General features: G+C 45.3%; 1 protein-coding gene and 1 non-coding gene across 10 annotated transcripts in view; both read right to left on the reverse strand.

Annotated features, from left to right (window-relative positions):
* The window catches only part of Dis3l2 (DIS3 like 3'-5' exoribonuclease 2), a 332,047-nt gene that overhangs the window by 81,817 nt on the left and 230,923 nt on the right, over positions 1-19,307 (reverse strand). For all 9 annotated transcript variants that reach the window (XR_011709223.1, XR_011709224.1, XR_011709225.1 and 6 more), the window contains exon 11: positions 12,014-12,126. Coding sequence is in view for 6 of the 9 variants with exons in the window: in XM_071619543.1 (XP_071475644.1) it covers positions 12,014-12,126 (113 nt within the window). In the remaining 3 variants the exon portion in view is untranslated. The remainder of the gene's footprint in view (positions 1-12,013; positions 12,127-19,307) is intronic.
* LOC114097984 (U6 spliceosomal RNA) lies at positions 4,016-4,119 on the reverse strand. Its single transcript, XR_003583650.1, has one exon. It is a non-coding gene; the product is annotated as a U6 spliceosomal RNA (small nuclear RNA).

The raw sequence follows: 19,307 nt of genomic DNA on the forward strand, positions 1-19,307 counted from the left end.
ATAATGTAACCTAATTCCTAACATCATGTTTTAAGTTTTTGTTAAAAGAAAGTTATTACAACTTGGGGTGGGACTGGATCCTGGAATAATGAAAATAAAACACAAAACAAAAACAGTGAGGGAAAATCACTCAAATCCAAATGAAGTACAGAGTGAGTTCACAGTAATGTTGCAATGTCAGTTCCCTGGTCCTGACTCGTGGCTGGCAGTGCAGGTGTTAACAATGGGGGCAGCATTGTCATCTGAGACTCTTGTCCTGTCTTGACAACATTCCCGTACATCTAAAAGTATTCTAAATTAAAAGAGGTTATTAAAAAGAAAGCCAGGGCTGTAGTTGTGGCTCAGTGGTAGAGAACTTGGCTGGTATATGTGGGGCATTGGGTTTGATTCTCATTACCACATGTAAATAAATAAGTAAAATAAAGGTCCACTGACAACTAAAATATATGCATACATATAAATTTAAGAAAAAAGAAAGCCAGTGTTTTCATAACGGATCTTGTGTTATACACTTCGATATGAAATAAACTTATGCTAATGCAATTATGCTCATGAATCATGCTCTGTTTTTATACCTTTAAGTTTGGGATTAATATGTTATTTGCAAAAAGAGCTTCACCATTAAAGAAACAAAATCCAAAACAAAGTCTAAAGTCTATTATGCAGTTGAGGGCTGTGCAGGTGTATCAACAACCCTGAGCAGGAAGAGAAGGCAGGCTGGGACACCTGAGGCCTGGGGTCTCATCCTGGCCCAGCCCTTCCTGTGTGATCTGGGCAAGTTAGTACAATTCCAGGTCTCGGTTTTCTCAGTAGAAAAACAATATTGAAGATGCTCAATAAAGTCAGCTCATGGTGTCCAAGCTCCTGCGTCACCAGGCTTAGCCTGCTGTTCAGACTTGTGCCCAGACGCTCCCTTCTAATACCCATATCGCCAGCAGCACAGACCTTTCCACTGCAGGTCCTACACCTGCCCTGCCTTTGCACTGCTCAGGCTCTTGCACATGTTGTTCCCTCTTTCTGGAACACTTTTCTGGAAGTTTTGCCTCTGGCAAACTTTGGTACATTCTCCCAGATTTGGTTGATCTCCATCTCTAAAGAGCTTATCCAATCTCCCCCAGAGAACACACTGTGATTTGTTCACCTCCCCTGTTCACTCAGAGGGTGAGGGGCAGTCCCAGCCAGCCAGCCACTCACTCCATCCTTCCTCCATGACACTTCCACACTGCTGACCACACTATGTCCTAACTGGCTTCAGGTGCCTCCTTCTTCCTCCGGACTGGAGAACCTCAAGAACAAGGACAGGGGTCTTGCCCCAGGCTTGGACCCAGCACCTGACACACAGCAGACCCCTTCAGGCTGCAAACAAACTGTCTTTTGCTCAGGAAACGGATGACCCTTGATTTTTTAATTTGCTGTTTTACTGAATCACATAAAACATTTTATGAAATACCTGGTAGACTTCTACTTAAACATCTTTACATAAAAATTTCATAGGCTATTAGTGTTTTAAGTATAATGTAAACTGTTTTAGCCACTGCTCCTAAAAACGACCAGTACATCCAGTGGCTGCCCAGTTATCCAAACTGCTCTACAATTCATGCTGCAGTGGTGAGATGCCAAAGAACCTAAGTGCTCACGAAGAAGCAAAACACAAAAGCTTTTGGGGTAGTATAATTATATTTAATTTTTAAGGTACAGTCCTTTTAATAAACTTTTCACCAGATCTGGAGGCAGAAATCAGACGGACTGCAAAGAAAACAGTTTTGGTGTCAACAGAGTTTTGTAAATAGGTGGTTAGGCTTCTGTCTCTCAAAAGAGAAGGAATTAAGAGGTTACAAGCACACTTGTGGTCTGGCACACCACAGCCTCTCATAAATGGGGCCTGACTCGCAGGGGTCCCCTGCCCAGCAACATCCCTTCAGGAGGGCTGGAGAGGTGGACAGCCACTTGAGAGCCCCTTTCTCAAATACATGCCCGTTTCCATCAGGTAGAAACCTGCCTGGACCCTGGTGCAGCATGTGGGCTGTGTGAGGCCCTCCATGGAAGCTGGAGACATGAGCCAGGGTGACAAGTGCAGAAACCATGCATGGCTGGAAGAGAAGCCCCACCCCCACCCCCACCCCCCACCCCCGGAAGAGAGAAACCCTGGCTGTCCTTAGCCCCTGTCACTGCTCCTCAACCACCTGATGTTGGCTTCCCTCTCCTGTCCTCCTCAGCTGAGCAGGGACTACTTCAATGCTCCAGCTCCCTCCCTCCTACTGCCCCAGCTAAAAAACCCAAGGCCAACCTCACAACTGTCTTACCTGCATTTGCAATCCTGGTGAGCAGAGATGGGGACAGGGAAACTGGCTGGGCCATGTGGAGATGGGTCTCCAAACAGCCTCTGCTCTTACTTCATAAGACGGGCAGGTCTTTTGTACTCATCTCTGGTAGCTCCCTCTCCATGCCCTTCAGGTTCAATTCTAAAATGCTACAGCACTCCTCCAACCTCCCACCCAGCTGCCTTCACACTCTCTCTCATATGAAAATCTCAACTCTCCTTCACAGAGAAAACTGAGATGCCAAACCTCACCCCTCACAAGTACCCTTGTAGCATTTTCCTTCAACTGTTTCTCTGGATCCTGTGTGCCCTGGTCCTCTGCTATTTCAAAATGTGGACTCTCTTGTCCAAAGCCTAGATCCCTCTGCCCGGCTCTTCCCAGTGAGCAATCTGATCTACTTGGCCTCTCCCTCCCTGGAGCCAGGACACAAGGTCAGAGCTGCCATTCTTTATGGTGGACACCTTTCTTCTCTCCAGCCTATGTCCCAGTCTCCCACTTTTCACAGTAGTCTCTTAGTATGCTGGTATGGAGTCTTTGTCTTTTTTCTGTGCACAACATGACTATACTTCAGGTAAGACATTTTATATTAAAGATGTATACATCTCATTTATGTTAGTAATATAAATGTGTGTGTATATATGTACCTATGTATATACATATATTTTTTAAAATTTTTCTTATTAAAAAATTTTTTTTTTCAGTACTGGGGACTGAACCCAGGCCCTTGAATATGATTGTAGGCAAATATTCTACCCCTGACTGTATCCCTCTAGTCTTTTATTTTTGTGAGACAGGGTCTCACTAAGTTGCCCAGGCTGGCCTTGGACGGCCTTGGACTTGCGATTCTCCTGCCCCAGCCTCCTGAGTTGCTGGGATTACAGGCCTGTACCACCAAGCCTAGCCACCCCAGGGCCTTTACTGGACTCCTCTCCCTGCCCTTTGCTTTCCCTTTTCCCCAAGGATCTCCTGAGTCAATGTCTCTCTCTGTTGACAGCAGTACTCTGACCCCAGTTAAATAAGCAAAAACCAAAACTTCCTTCAAAACCACTCAAAAACCAAAACACCACACTCACACCTCTGAGCCATGCCCCTGTCCTCACACACAGACCATAGCCATGGGTCATCTTATGGCTCTTCCACTCCCATGGCCCATCACATCCAGTCAGTTCCTGAGTCCTGAAGGTCTGACCTCTCTCAACTGAGTCTCTTCAATTCTCCCTTCATCCACACTGTTCAAGTGCGGCACTTCTTTTTCTCTCTCATGATTTAGTCTAACAGTCTCCTAAGCCAGTGGCAGAGTTCTGGAGTGCAAATCATTCTGGATAAGATTTCTGCTAGAGTTTGGACACGGTTTGAATGTGTCCATGTGTTCAGAGCTTGGTCCCCAGTATGGGTGTTGAGAGGTAGTGGGACCTTTAAAAGGCAGGCCAGGACTGGCTCCTCCCATCACTTTAAAGCCCTTCTAGCCACATGATCTCTCCCTTTCACAAAGCTCCTGCCATTGTGGTGCCATCTGCCATGAGGTGATACAGACAAGGGCGGGGCCACTCCCCAGAGCTGGCATTACACTGTTTAGATTTTCAGCCTCCAAATCAGAGCTAAATAAACTTCTTTTCTTTATACATAACCAACTTTGGGTATTTTTTTATAGTAGCAGAAAATAGATTCATACAACTTCCTTTTTAAATGTTTAAAAAAATATGGAACACTTTACAAATTTGCATGCCGTCTTTCCATAGGGGCTATGCTTATCTCTGTACTGTTCCAGTTTGAGTGTGTGTGTGCTGCCAGAGAGCACCACCTTCCTACTGTTGTTGAGCTTTCTGCATCTTCTCACCAAACTCCACCCATGACCACCTGCAGTTGCATATTAGGACATGCTGCCTTCACCTTCCCAATAATTGTTGAGCTGAATTTAATTAACAGGATTTTCACCTGTCCTGTGGACGAGGAAGGGCCCAACTGCCTCTAGTGAGGCCAAGAGGTCTCTGGCAAAGTCTGTATTCTCCATAGTCAGCGAGTGTCCAGAAGTCACAGGTAGCCAGGAACTGCTAGGGACAAGCAGGTCTCCAAGGGGGCAGTAAAGATAAAGGGGGCATCTAACTTCTCCCACTTACTTAATCTTTGCCTCTCCTTACTTTCTGTTTTGTGAAAAGGACTGCAGGATTGGGAGTAGGCTGAAATCTGGGGTAACTATGAAATGCTGCTTGTTTGGGATGTCCATTTGGTGCACTGTCTGTAGACACCTATTGTCCTAAGTTTTCCTGGGGCTAGTTAGACACCGTGGTGCTGGTAAATTCTCTGAAAATTCTGTGAGCAAAGATCTCCATCTATTTTAGGATGGTTACTGGTCATTTAAAGTTTCAGGAAGACATGACTGGAGGAAGGACCCTGGTACTAATAATGATATCTGTGCCTTGGGCCTCAGCCTCCTACAGCCAGAGAGTGCTCAGGTTGACCCAATCACTTCCCTATCTGCCCTCTTGGTAAAGCCCAAGCAACTCAGCCTGCCACTTCAGACCCCTCCCTGGAACATCATCTCTTGGCTCCTCCTTTAGGAGTTTTAACTCACACCCTAGAGATTCCAAACTACATGCTGCTCCTTGAACACACCACTTCTAGCTCCTGCTTGGAAGGCCCTTGCTACCCACTTCTGACCATCTGGAAGTTTTCTACTCAAAATGTGAAACATGGTACAAAAATTGATTGTTAGGTGATGCTTTTATGCCCCTTCAAAAGTTCTTCTCCCTGCACCATGCAGGTAAGTATGAATTCTCTCCTCTTTATGTCTTCACCTTGGGCACTTCTGTCACTGAAGACAGCCCAGAGCACTTAAAATGTTAGTTAAGTGCCCTCTTCCTCTGACTTCCCCAGGGCAAGGCCGCCTCCACCTCGTCTTCATATCCCTAGGGCCTGGCACACAGCTAGTACTCAATAAATTCCAAGTGGATCAGAAAAGGAAAAGGAGCTTGAAGCATGCGCCATGGTCAGGTCCAAAGTTAAGTCAGGGTACAGCTTAGAAGCTGGCCGTGGAAAAAAGGGGCAGATGACAGGACCCTGACTTTCTAAGCATTCTGGACCAGGGCTTGGGAGAGTTGAGAGAAACTGATCATTTGGGCAGCTGGGTGGGGGTACTAACAAGACTATAAAATCTTACATTAACCTCAGAGAGCAGAAACATCTGCAAAAGCCACAGCAGCGGGCTGGCCAAGTTCAGCAGCGGGTTAGCCAGGACAGCCCTGTGACCAACGGAAAGGGCCACAGAAGGGAAGAATCAATCACCAGACAAGGAGGAGCAGGAAGGATGAGCTATGACATCGGGTCAGATGACCACAATCCACGGGGGGCTCACCGATGTCTGTGGGGCCTCTCAGCCTCTCTGTACCTTTCAGCCCAGGCCTTGGCAGGCCTCCACCTAAACACCCCCACAACCTAAGTGCCCATCAGCCCAGATCTGCAGTCTGACAACGTGGTGAGTTTTTCTGCTTTTCTCTGAGGACTTCGAGGTTTTAACACCAAGGTACACTTTAGATCCTTACTTGCCCACTGAAACAACATCAAGGAAATAGATAATTTGTTTTCTGGCCAACATCTCTGTTTAAAGAGTTTTCTTTTTCATATCAACACTTCCATGACTTCAAAATTTGATCAAGTTTGCTACACAGTTTGACATTAACAAAACATCAACACAGACAATCTGCTGGTGTCAGAAAGGAACATCTTAAAACTGTCTGGATGTGACATGAAGCCAGGCTTCCAATCCTCATCTTTGATGTCTATTATAAAGCAGTACCAATAAAATATCATGGAGATTTATGGGCGAACTTTCATTTGAGCTGTTTCACACCTAAAATAACATGAGTGGATGAGCCAGTAGGCAGAAAATTTAGGTTTAGGTTTCAACTGTTTAGGTTTTCTTTTACTTTTAAAACTTAATTTACTTACTTAAAAAAAATTACCTTAAAACTTAAAATTACATTGTGTTCTCTCCCAGAGAAAACAGTGGAGAGGCATTAACTGCACAGATATCATGTCCTTCTGAGAAGAATGGGTTCGAGTTCAGGTAGACAGTTGACCCCTGTCCCAACAGAACCATCTTTTGTCAAAAAGAAAAGATGTTTTTTCACGGGATTTAAACAGATGCTATTTAAGTTTAACTTTCTGCCTGAGTACACCCTATTGTTAAGAAGAGTTAACAAATACTTATTACTGTGAGTAAAATCTCAACAAAAAGAATTTCATTTAAAAGTCAGTGGGATGGGCCCAAGATTGGCTTCACTGCACATTGTCCTACTCCACAGGAGGACTCCCCCAACCAAGCTGAGATTGTAATTCTGACCATCAGTCACTTATAGGTCAGCCTCTGAATGAAAAGAAGTCAGAGCCACATTCTCTATAGATGGGAAATCAACCGGAACCCCCAGCCCCACCCCCATCTTCCTTCCCCTGAGTGATGAAGTTGGGAAAAATGATTCTGCCAAAGGAGAAAGCAAGAGAATCTGGAGGGGGAGCAGCAGCTCACCCAGCTTTTAAGAAGACCTTTATAGGCAAAATGAAGTGAAAACAGCAGAAAAGTTCCTGGACACAGTCCTTTAAGAAACAAAAATGAGTAGGAAGAAAGGTCAGAGCAATGGTTCAAAGGCATGAGAAGGCCCAGCTGCTGCTTTCCAAGGCTGCGGGCTGGCAGCAGAGGCACACAGCCCCTTCCGCCCAGCTCCCTACCTGCAGGATTCAGCAGCAGAGCCCTGGCTCAGCAGGCCCCAGGAGAGACGCTAGGACTGTGACAACCAAGAAACCGTCCAGAGAGTAGGGAAGGAAACATAGCTATTCAACCCACCTTTATTTATTTTTCATTTTCTGATTTTAAAAAGAATTCTTGGTTTTAAAAGGAGAATGCAGCAGCTGGACAAGAGAAAGTCACCTGCTTAGAAGAAATACCTTTAATGGCTTCAAATTCTTAAATATTCAAAGAATACTTAACTGAAGAGCAAAGTTAATTTTTCTAATTGGGGAGAACGTTTCACATTTATTCACTTAGTGTGGACTTTAGAGTTTAAGAAACCACTTCAAAGATTGAAGTTTAAGAGATGACTTCTCTTTCTCTTTCCGTCATAACATTATAGTTTCTGCAGATAAAAGGAATTTGGAGTCTCGTCTTCCTTCTCTAAGAGGCCCTGGATCAGGCAAGGGCTGGGTTTGGCCAAGGGCATTCTGAGGCAGGAAGTGAGGATGGATGCCTCCAGCTGGAAGTCATGTTAAGTGGGATCAACAGGTAAGTATCATAACTATGTCCTCAGGAGGGCCACACTAAGGAAGAACCTGGACCTTGATGTGGTTTCTCTGCCTTGGTAGGCTGGATAGAGGATCCTAAAGGAGTTAAAGTGGAATGGCAATTGCCCCCAAAGCTTCAAAATAAAAATACATGTTTTAAGTATAATATGTATATATAAATGTATAAGCCATGAAAGTTTGATTTATTTTCATGAACTGAACCCACTTCAAGACTCATTGGAAGTCCCCCACCACTGAGAGCTTCTTCCCATCAAGGGTAACCACGACCCTGACTTCTAATGGTGTAGATTAGTTTCACCTGGTTTGAACTTGTATGGATGGAATCTATCCTTGTGTCTGAATTCTTTCACCATTAAAGCTGTTGTGTGAATCCACTGTGCTTTCCTTCTCATTGCTCTACAGCCTCCCACGGGTGAAAATACCATGATTTATCTGTTCATTCTAGGTGATAGGTATTAAATAATTTCTACTTTTTATTTTTTTTGCTAGCTTGAACAATGCTTCAATGAACATATATCATCATTTTTTTGGCAATACACACAGTAAGCACTTCTATGGGGTACATCCTAGAAGTGGAATGGCTGGGCCACAGGTATGTATACACTTAGCTTTAAAAGATACTACCAGAGTTTTTTGTTGTACCAATTTGCCTTTTTCCAGCAGTGAGAGTTCCCAGAGTCTTATTAAGGAACACGTGGTATTTTCTATCTTTTAATTTTAACCATGCTGGTTGGTTATGCACATCTTTGAGGTAAGAGTCGGGTTCCTTCTCTTTCTCTCATCTTCTCCAGAAAAGTAAATGTCAATTAGATATGGTGGTGCCAGCTGTCATAACTAGCAGACACTTGGGCTCCCTCTCCCAGGATGTCCAAGCAAGTGTTGGCAAGCTGGTACAATATGGAGGAGTTATAGAGGGTGAAGCTGGCAGGCCATGAATTCAATGACTTTTGGAACTTTCAAATATCTAGGGAACTGGTCTTCTAGTTCCTGCACTTACAGATGGCATGTGTGAACCTGGAAGACAATCAGTCTTCCACATGGATGTCTTTGTGAGATCCAGGCTTGACTGGTGAAGTCCTCAGTCCCATCTATCAGAAAATCCAGGGTCCTTCCAGATAACTCATGACTCCTGAGGTATCGACTGGCTGCCTCATGCTGGAGAACCTCAGAAATTGTAGCTACAGTTATCATGAATGGGAATATGATGTAAAGAAGTGAAGAAGATTGTACAAGAAAGCTGTCAGTATAAGGGGAATAACACTGAAGGTATTTCTTCTAGTACCAGGTTAATAAGTCCTGACTGGTCATGAATAAAGGTCAGGTGGATACAAACTTGTAAAATGTTAAAGAAACCTTCTAAAAATCCAAACATAACCTGAAGGCCAGCTCTGTGGAGCTATGTTCCAGGGGTGCCATATGCATAGTCAGTAATGGAATGTGAAGGCCTATTTCATGGCCAAAGAGGAAAGGCTGGGGAAGAAGCCTGGTGTGCTCACATGCAGAGAGATCTGTGGGTCAGGAGTTTGTGCTGCATTCCCATAAGACATCTATACCTGCTCATGACTTGACAAGTATCATAAATACTGTGAGGAAGGAAGTCAAGCAGAAATTCTTGAACACTGCATTTAGGTTCAAACAGGCTTGGAGGCAAATCAGGGACATGGTTTGTCTGATATAAGCAACATCTGGTGGAACTTCTGCTCAGCTGAGGGTACAGTTATTCTCACAGGGTGGCCTTCGAAAGTTCTAGATGTTTTAGGCACACTGTGCAGAGGTCACCTATTGCCCATGCTCTCTGTTACTTGAAACTGGATTTAGATACCCATGCAGCTTCTGACTCATTCACAGCTCTAATCAATTCTGTTTCCCTCTTCACTTAGCTCTGTCACCCTAGGATGGTAGAAAACACCTGCATGGTGGTTCTGATCACCAAGTGTAAATGGAAAACAAGGTTGAACCCCTAAAGAAAGTGGCTATCCAGTCTGATTTTTTTTGGGGGGGTGCTCCACCACTGAGCTATACCCCAGCCCTTTTTATTTTTATTTTGAGACAGGGTCACACTAAGTTGCCCAGGGACTGGCCTTAAATGTGCAATCCTCCTGCTTAGATCCAGGTCACCAGCTATCCAATCTTAGAGCAGGCAGGACTAGGGTTTTCTTCAGATAGTACAGACTATAGTGATCTGAGAGCATCATCCTAGAGCAGGAGAGAGGAGGTGCTAGGTCTTTCTAGGAAGAGCCTTAGCATATTGAAGGCAGCCATAACACATGACAGCCTCTCACTTGGGGTAAAAGCATATCTGGGCTAGCTCCTTCTGGAGTGGGAGCAGAGAGTGCTGGACAGTGTGATTTCCCTCATGGGATCGATGACATCACTGTCAACTGCTGGCCTGATTGGGGGTGGGAGAGCCAACAGGCAACAAAATCTTCAGCCCTAAAAGAATGGGGCTGCACTCAGAGCCTAAAAGAATCTCCTTCACTTTGAGAGGCTAGTAGTAGTGGACAGCAGATAATATGACAGGAACTCTCAGCATACTTGGCAAACTCCAAAAACTCAGGAACTTCTACAGTGTCCTGAAGGACTTTCGTTCTAGAACTACCAATATCTTTTTAAGAATTACATTGATGCTTGGACAAAATGGGAGCTCAGGGGTTCTAGAACACTAGAATTCTAGAGGTTAGCACGAGGGCTACTACCCTGTTATAAGTGGCTTGGGACCATCTGTGTGAAGTGGGGGAATATTGGAGGGTCTATACAAGGTTGGGCTGAGGAAATGAATGGTTCATTGTGTGTCAATCTTTCTGTTCAGCAGGCCCTGTGCTTTTATTGCTAGCAGATGGTCAGGCACTCAAAGGTCACGAGACACGATGGCTTATTGGATCTGCTAGAGGTAGGTATGTCTCTACATGTCACAGTGCTACCGGTATGGCCGTGGGGAGAGGTGCCCTAATTCTGTGAATCAGACCACAGATACAAAAGAACCTGGGCTGTGGGACTGGATGGGAACCTTACATGATGGTCACATTTGAGTTGTGGCAGTCATGACAATGGGTTCCATCCACAGAAAAGAGCAAGTGGCCAAGAAACCCCAATATAAGCTGAGGTCTCTGCTGATAGAAAGCCTTGGTTTCAGGCTTGAAAAGAAAGTCTACTATATCACAGCTGGGCGTGCTACAAGCCTTAGGCCCCGGGCCAGTTGTGCATTTGGAACACGGGTGCAGCTCTTCTACTTCTGCGTCTAAATGCTCTTCTGCCAGGTGGTAGATTCAGTGGGATCCTTGGCAAGGGTGTGACGGGGAGGTAGTAGGTATGATGGTGGTGCCACAGGATCATTCAGGAGGCAGAAGTGACATGAAGTAGTAATCAGACTTCTAGCTGGGACAAATACAGAAGGCAGGAAAACACAGGTGGTAGGCTGAAATTGATGGGTACAGTTTCCTGACCCCTGGTCTAAAGTGTATACTTATTAAAGGAATGGTTATCTGGATGTGCGAGGCACACAGGAAGGAATGGACGTGCTGAGATGATTCTGTCCATTCCTTTCTTTTACAGATGAGCTGAGGGAGGCCTTGACACTGAACCAGGGGGAGTTGTGGAGTTGGGAAACTCCACTCTTTAGGGCCTCCCTCTGCTTTTCCATTTTGAACACTCCTCTGGTCATCTTGTTAAGGGCAGGGCATGACCAGATTGGTGACCTTGTTTAGAATAGGGTTAAAAAGGGTTTCTTGAGCTGGGGTTGTGGCTCAGACGTAGAGCAATCGCCTAGCATGTGCAAGGTCCTAGGTTCGATCCTCAGCACCACATAAAAATAAGTAAAATAAAGGTATTGTGTCCAACTACAACTAAAAAAAATAAATATTTTTTTTATTTTTAAAAAGGGTTTCTTAAAGGACCTATAGAAAATAGTAAAATTGTCCTTCCACTTTGCTGCTGTCCTGTGAAAGTAGCCACAGACAATTCATGAATGAGTGTGTGTGGCTGGGGCCTAATCCTAATTCCTAAACTGCAGGAAAACTGGTGGCTTGTGTAGGCTGTGTTTGTTCATTCCTGCTTTGGAACGGCTATTAAAAGCAGGTATCTCTCCTCATTTCTTTCTGAAGCTGACCATTTGTCAGAGTGACTAACACGGCCAGGCCACTCCGAGATGAGGCCTGAGATGAAAACCTGCGTCTTCCCTTGGCATCTTTCAGGAAAACACACAATAACAGAGGGCAAACACTTTTCCAGTGGTGAGCACTTTTTTAGAACTTACGATATAATAAGAGATATCCAGACAAGACTACTGTTCCTTATAATTTTGGGGAGGGGGAGGGAGACAAGTTTTTTTTTTTTTCCTTAAAGGAAGATTACTAAATGGAAGCATGTTTTTTTGATCTAAGAAACTGAAGACTGATTTTTACCTTTTGAACCAAGTAGACACTTGTGGCTCTGTCAGCGGCCACCTTATCCAGATGGGATCCTTCGGGAACAAAGTAACTCACATCGGCAATGTGGACGCCCACTTCAAAGGTGCCTGTAAAAGCAGAAGGAGGACTATCAGCCTGGTTTGGAAGGCCAGGGTAACCCTCCCAGGAGTCCTCTCTAAGAATGCATGTCACTCCCAGAGGCCACAGGCCCTGAAGGGCAGGCTGCCATTTTCTGCCTTGCCAGATACCCCTCCTAACCCCAGTGACCCGCACCATTGTCACTTTCCTTATTATACACCAAAAGATGGTGGGATTTTTATTATGAACAGTCAGGATAAACCATTTTCTCCCATTTCTAAATGTTTCTAATCTTCGAATAAATATCAGTAAATTCACAGAAGAAATCTTATTTAAAATTTCCTTACAACACTTCTTAAAATATATGTATTGCTCATTCTAGATGATAAATAAAACACTTTCAGGTCACTACAAGAGAGCTAATCCCCAGATCCTTTAAGACTCCGCTCTAAAAGCTTTGCCTTCCATCCATCCCCATGGCCCCTCATCTAGCCCTCCAGACTGTTGCTGTAATCATTCTACACATGCTGCTCCTTAGCCTGCCCCTCACGTCCTTGCATAATTTCACCCCAATCTACCATCAGCCTCAGGGCCTATCCAACACACACTCTGGAAGCAGCTGTCATGGGAACCTCTTTCTACTCCCTGAATGCATCTTACCTCACCCTGCCCTGACGCTCACTGGGTTTCATGCCTTTTCCCATGATTGGAATAATCTTAGCAAAGAGAATCCCCAGCAAAAAGAGATTCTTCTGCCCTCTTTTTTTTCCACCTGTGCTGTTTAAGCACCTACTGTGTACCTGATGCCAACCATGGGCTGTCTCTAGGGCTGTATCTCTACTGGATGCCATAGGATTTTCATTTGCTTATGTGCGTCTTGTCTAACTCTCTCTCTCCCTACAGGGTAAATTTAGCCAGTATGGCCTTTCCTGCAACATTCCTGCCCAGTGCCTGGACAGTGCCTGGGTAGGTACTTATGAAATAACCTGTTGAGTGACAAAGCTAATAGTCAGTAGGTCAATTAATGGTTTGTTTGCCTGTTGTTTTTTCCCTCTACTTTTCTCTTTTTTTTACTTTGCAGTGGAGGGAGGTGTCTTTGATAGGCTTTTCTTTCCCTACTAGTTATTCCAGAGAGGTGAGATCGCCCTGCCTGGTGGAACTTGTACCTTAAATATAGTTGGAGAGGCATTTAGGTTATAAAATTGAGAACTACTCTTGAATATCCTGTATATCATCTATCAAACATGGTGTGAATATAAATATAAATACACACCCAAGACACACATATGTAATACATATACATGTGTGCTTATGTATGTATATGTGAATGAACTGAAGATACAAGCACAGGCTTGGAGATGCTTCAACTGAAGTATACACCTGCTGCAATTCCACTACCCTACACCCCTATTAACAGTGACTGGTCTCAGCATAGGCCTGTGACTCAAGTAGGTTTATTCTGAGACTGTTTGTGGGATGGAAATGGACTTTAAAAAGAGGTTCTCTCTCCTGGCATCCCAGACACTAAGGATCGCATAAGCCTGGAACTGCCAGGAAACACCTTTGCTATACACTTCATAACAGAGAGAGGTGCCTTGCAATAGGACCTTTCTTCTTACCAGTTATGCCAGAGAGGTGGCCAGATCACCCAATCAATATAGATCCACCAAATCACTCAGGCCAGTAGAGGAAATCACGAGTCTAAAAGAATTACCATGGCTTTATCTGAACTTCAGGATCCAGCTGAAGCTGAACCAATCCCCTTCCAGTTCTTTGACTCACTCAGGAGCCCTGCCTGACCCTTGCTGACTGGAAGAGCTTATTAACACATTGCCACTTGCTCCTCTGGTGAGCTGGATTATCAGTCTTAAGGCATCAGATATTTTATCTGCAAAATTTGTATCTGCAATGCAAAGTTCGTGATTCTTTATTATCCTCCTACTCCTTTGTCACTGGCGACAGTTCTTCCCCTCAGTTTTTAAAACATGGATGCTGAAATAAAGGGTTCAGACAAGGAAAAGAATTTCAGATTTCCCCCTTCTTTATCTGCTCTGACACGGAGACCCTCATACAGGGCTTTTTTATTTTTATTTTTTTCCCCCTGCTTGATCCTATAGCATTTCTACATTAGGGAAAAGCAAAGTTCATCTAAAAGAGCCTGGTGCAATGGGGTGGTCCCACAGGCCTGTCTCCCATAGGAAGAGCTGTCTGCAGAGCTGGGAGAAACCAATCTGGCCCTAAATCTGGTGGCCTCGCTGGACCAAGCATGCAGCTGTGCCGTAGGGTCACTAGGAGTAGTGATCAAGGAATTCGCTCCCCAGTGGCTGCAACCAGAGTCTCAGATGGCTAAGCTTCTAGTTTTGATATTTCAAGTATCTAAAACCAACACTTGAAGAAGGTAAAATAAAGTGTCTTCTTTTGAAGTCAGGATTATAGTATGTTGGCCTCACAAGTAAATATTGACTAAAGGAAAAGAGAAAGGGTTATTACATCATGAAATAAACCATAATTTTAAATTTGGGCTCTGTTGTTACTACACATGAACTTTCTGTCCTTATGAAAATTGACAAACTGACAAAGAGTTCATTACAAGAGATAAAACATGACAGAGGCCAATCAAAACCTATTCAAAAGGCTTCAATTTCACTCAGAATTCCCAGCAGAGCCTCTAAAACCAGCAAAGAGACACTTTCTTATTCTCTGCTTATGACATTTTTATGGAAACCCTAAGTAAATATTTTATTACATATATTTACATAATGTGAACTTGCAGAACTCTTGAGGTAGTGGCACTGAAGTTTTAATTCTGTGAAAGAGAACAAAAAAACTCCAAAAGGTTCTACAGCATATGCTGCCATGACATTGAGGATGAACATGGCATGTTGAAAAATACTCTCTTTTAATCTCATTAAAGGAATATAAAAGCATTTAAATTTCTTTTTAATTTAAAAATTTTACACATATTGGGGATGAGGGGAGTACCATGAAGTTTTGAAGATCAGTGGAAGCAGAGACAGGAAGGATCTCCAAGGCTGGCCAGGGTCCCCAAGCTCAGAGGAATACAAATAATACTCCTTTGAATGAACTTAGTAGTCTACTGGAACTGCTTTGCCCAATTAAAACACCAAGGGCTTAGAAACCATCACATCCAAGTTAGCCTTCTGGCCAGTGCAGCCACTTCCCAATAGTGTCCTTGTCAAGTGGCCCCTGATGTACCCTTAGTGTGAAGAGCTTACATTGTCTTGAAGCCACTTGCTCTATTTCTGAAGAGCCCCAGTATGAAAGTGCTTCTCTGCACGGATCTGTGCATAAGCTTATGCGGAGTTGCATAAGCCCGCACTGGGCATCCCTAGGTGGAGATCCCTCTCCTAAAGGAGCTCTTGGTCTAGTGGGATGAGCAGATACACTCACGTTGCAACCATATGATCTGATAGAAGGAAGTCACACAAGCCCACGGGAGAGGACTGCACTGCAACCTTGAGAATGTATGTAAGTGTTTTGTAATCTATGACAACTCCATGGGCTTAACACTGGCAGTGACCATTGTAACAGGACAAGAGGAGGGATCACTTATTAAATGCTCCTCTGTGCCAGGGGCTTCACACACAATATAAGCTTGACAACAGTCATGCAAACCATTTTGCACAAATATACCAAATGAGACTCAGGGAACTTCAAAGTTGCTTATCCAGAAACCTAGTGAGGAACTGATAAACCTCAGATCCCAAACTAGGTTGGATCCCAAGCTTTTGCTCCTTTTATTACCCCTCCCCTCCTCCACAGTCACTTCCAGGATAAGCGATACAACCTCATTTTTTGTCTTCGTGGGCCACAGCTCAAAATCCCTCCCTATCTCTATGACTCAATGGAAGCCACATTCTTAGCTTTGGATTCAGAAGTCCTTTTCCCAGCCTTGTTCACAGCCACACCCCTGTCCCTGAAGGCTCTTTTGGATCCCACTGCCAATCTCCTTAACCACTTGTAGCAGGGCCTGATCACAGAACAACCACTAAATCATAAACTCCAGTTCTCTTTAATTAGAAGAATAAGCCCTTAAAACCCCAGTAGTTCCTTTCTGAATTTCTAGCTTAGAGTCCTCTTTAGCTGGGAGCAGGGTGATTATCTTAACTACTAAAAAAGCCCTGTGCCAGGCATGAACACTACCAGGGCTGCCACCAATTAGGGGTGGGGACATAGCAGGCTTCTCTTACCTGGAAGGAGACCTGGGCTTTCAGACTTGGGTCACCCGAGCTTACCCTTACCCACCACTTAGACTTCACAGAAAGTATTCCTCTGGTGACAAAGGTTCTTCACAGAACATAATAAAACGTGCTGCAACAGAGTGACTGTTTGGGTCTTCCCCAAATTCACACATGCCCAGTGTGTGTGCATCTGGAATGGGGCCTCTGGGAGGTGACCAGGCCATGTAGGCAGAGCCCTCACCAATGAGATTAGTGCCCTTATAAGAGATCCCAGAGAGTTCCCCATCTGTTCTACCACGTGAAGACACAGCAGGAAGGTGCCATCCCTGAAGCAGGAAATGTCCTCACAGACACTGACCTTAAGACTGTGAACTTCCCAGATTCCAGAACTGTGAGAAATAAGTTAGCATCATTCATAAAGCACCCAGTCTGCGGTACTCTGTAAGAGCAGCATGAGTGATGCCTGCAACCCTCTGAATCAAGAATGTAGGGGAAAACACTGCTGAATGTGCCTCATCAGCAAAAGTCACTGATGACCTGCATCACTAAACCCAAACCCTGCCAGGCCTGACTTTACAGTGGCATTCGAAGCCATTTTTCCCTCATTAAGGTCCCCCTCCCCCTCTGGCCCTGAGCTCCCAGGGTCTGCTTTCTGTGGCTGCTCCTTATTCCTCGGTTTGTTCTGCACATGTTGGTGTGCCCAGCGTCTGCTCCGCCCAGCTGCCTTCTCTTCTAATCCCACTCTCCCGGGGATTAGACAGTGTCTGACTGTCTCATCTATTTCCAGTGGTTCAAGCATCACTTCTGGGCTTTGGTCTCCTGATTCTATACTGCTTTCCCAGACCTCTGTGAGCTCCAGATGGATATATGCACTAGTCTGCTAGGTCCTCCCATTCACCTATCCATGTATCCACCCTCAGTGTTCCCATGCCAGGATGTGAAGTCATCCCCACTAAGCCAACAGTGGCACCATCACCACCTCAACCACAAAGAAACCAGAACCCTCTTGGCCTCTGTGGACCCATCACACCGAGCTCCACCTTCCAAACTCTTCCCAAATCTGTCCAGATCTCTTCCTCCCCACCATCTCCATTGCCACCTTGGCCTGGGACTATTATGTTTTAGGGAGAATCTTCCAGCTAACTTATTTCTTCCCCGCCATTTCTCAGTTTCCATACTGAAGATAGTGGTTCTTTAAAAAATCCAGATCTGCCTGTCCCATGAAACCCAGTCCTTTGTCTCCTATCTTCCACTCCTCCCTCTGCACACTAACTCTGGTCACTATTTTGCAATGAGGTAAATAATACTAACAAAAGTTCCTCCTCAGTCTGGTCCACCCTGGCCATTTATGCTAGGCACACCACCATCACCATGACTAGCCTCCTCAGAGCAGCCTCCAACTTCAGGATCCTGCTGTTTTCCCTGGGCTCCTCCCTGAATGTTCCTGACAGTTCCCTTCATACCACTGACCAAGCCAGAGTGGCCTTTCTTTGGCAGGCGTGTCCTGAGGATTGAGGCCAGGCTTGACTCCTTTCTGAGCCTTCCGGCACTACTCAGCCCACTCCCAACACGGTTCCTACATGCCCACCATGAGCTACATAAGCATGAAGCACAGGGAAACAGGCCAACACACAGCTGGCATGTGACATTGACTGAATGAATAAGAAAGAGACAAAAAATACATGGCAGACTTGTCAGTACTCCAGGCAGAAAGAGGCTGTGAGCACCGGCTGGTCTCACTGCCCGAGCAGTGCCGAAGTGCAAGGCATCCAGCCTGTGCTGGCATCCCTCTGATGACAGGGAACCACGACTGCCATCTTCAGATAAAATGACAGGTAAGGATTTTCCCCCTTGTAAAGACAAAATATGTTTCCTTAGAACTTCCATTTATTGGTTCCAATTCTCGCTCCTGGGGCTGCCCAGAACAAGCCCATCTCCTCAGGGGACAGCAGTCTGGCTGGCTCTACCTGGAGGGCCACACAGCTGTGACTAGGCAGCACCTGACCCCTGGAGCTCCTTCCACCAGGAGAAACACCCATGCAGCTTGGCTCCGAGTTACCTCACAACCCTCAACGCCTCCCTCCAAGCCCACTCCTAGCAAGCATGTTCATTCACTCAGCCCTTTAGTAAGTATTATGAAGCTCCTACTGTGTGCCAGGTACTCTACAGGTGCTGGAGGAGCGCAAGTAGACTAATAAGGTCCCTTCCTTCCATGGAGCTGACATTCTAGTGAGGAAAGAATGACAACAAGCAGAGAAATAAAGGACAAAACTGTTTAAGCCAGTACAAAGGACTTGAGAGAAAACAGTGCAGAGTGAGGTATGAGGCAGGCCCAGGTTCTCCCTTAGGTTTAGTTAGGAAAGATGTCTCTGAGGGAACACCCTCAGACCGGGGGTCTGGAAAGGACCACACCACTGCCAGACACAGCCAGCGCAAGCTTGGTGTGGCTAAGGAATGGAGAGAAGGCTGAGAAGGGGAGCATGGGAACCAGGAGGCTGGTGCAGGATCAGAGAGGCCCTGCGACATCAGGATAAAGCTTGTCAATTTTATTTCCTGGGACACTTTTAAACACAGAAGTGAAAATAACTGAACGTATACCATGTTCACGTTCCATTTGGCCATCACCCTCATTCTGCATCCTGGGAGTCTATAGACATACCGAGACCAGCGGGCCGGAGAAGGCCTCAATCTCTTAGGAATGGTGCTGACAGGCAAACTAATGAACTGTGGGGGGAAGGAGGACATGCAGTAAGCATGGGCGGATGATGAAAGGAGGCCACACCTGAGGGTCTCTCCCCACCCCCACACAGCAGATGTTGGGTTTCCACGGGCTGTTCCCAGGTGACAATGGGAATATGATGCTCGTGCATAGCCACCCTTTTGACCCTATGGGCAGTCTTTCCAACACACAAGCTTCAAGAGAGTTAGAAGTGGTATCCTGGAAGTTCCGAGAGGTAATCCAACTGAGAAAACTGAGAGAAAGGACCCTGCTCCTGTCTAAAGGATGC

The sequence above is a fragment of the Marmota flaviventris genome, chromosome 11, assembly GCF_047511675.1.
Source record: "Marmota flaviventris isolate mMarFla1 chromosome 11, mMarFla1.hap1, whole genome shotgun sequence".
Lineage (NCBI taxonomy): Eukaryota > Metazoa > Chordata > Mammalia > Rodentia > Sciuridae > Marmota > Marmota flaviventris.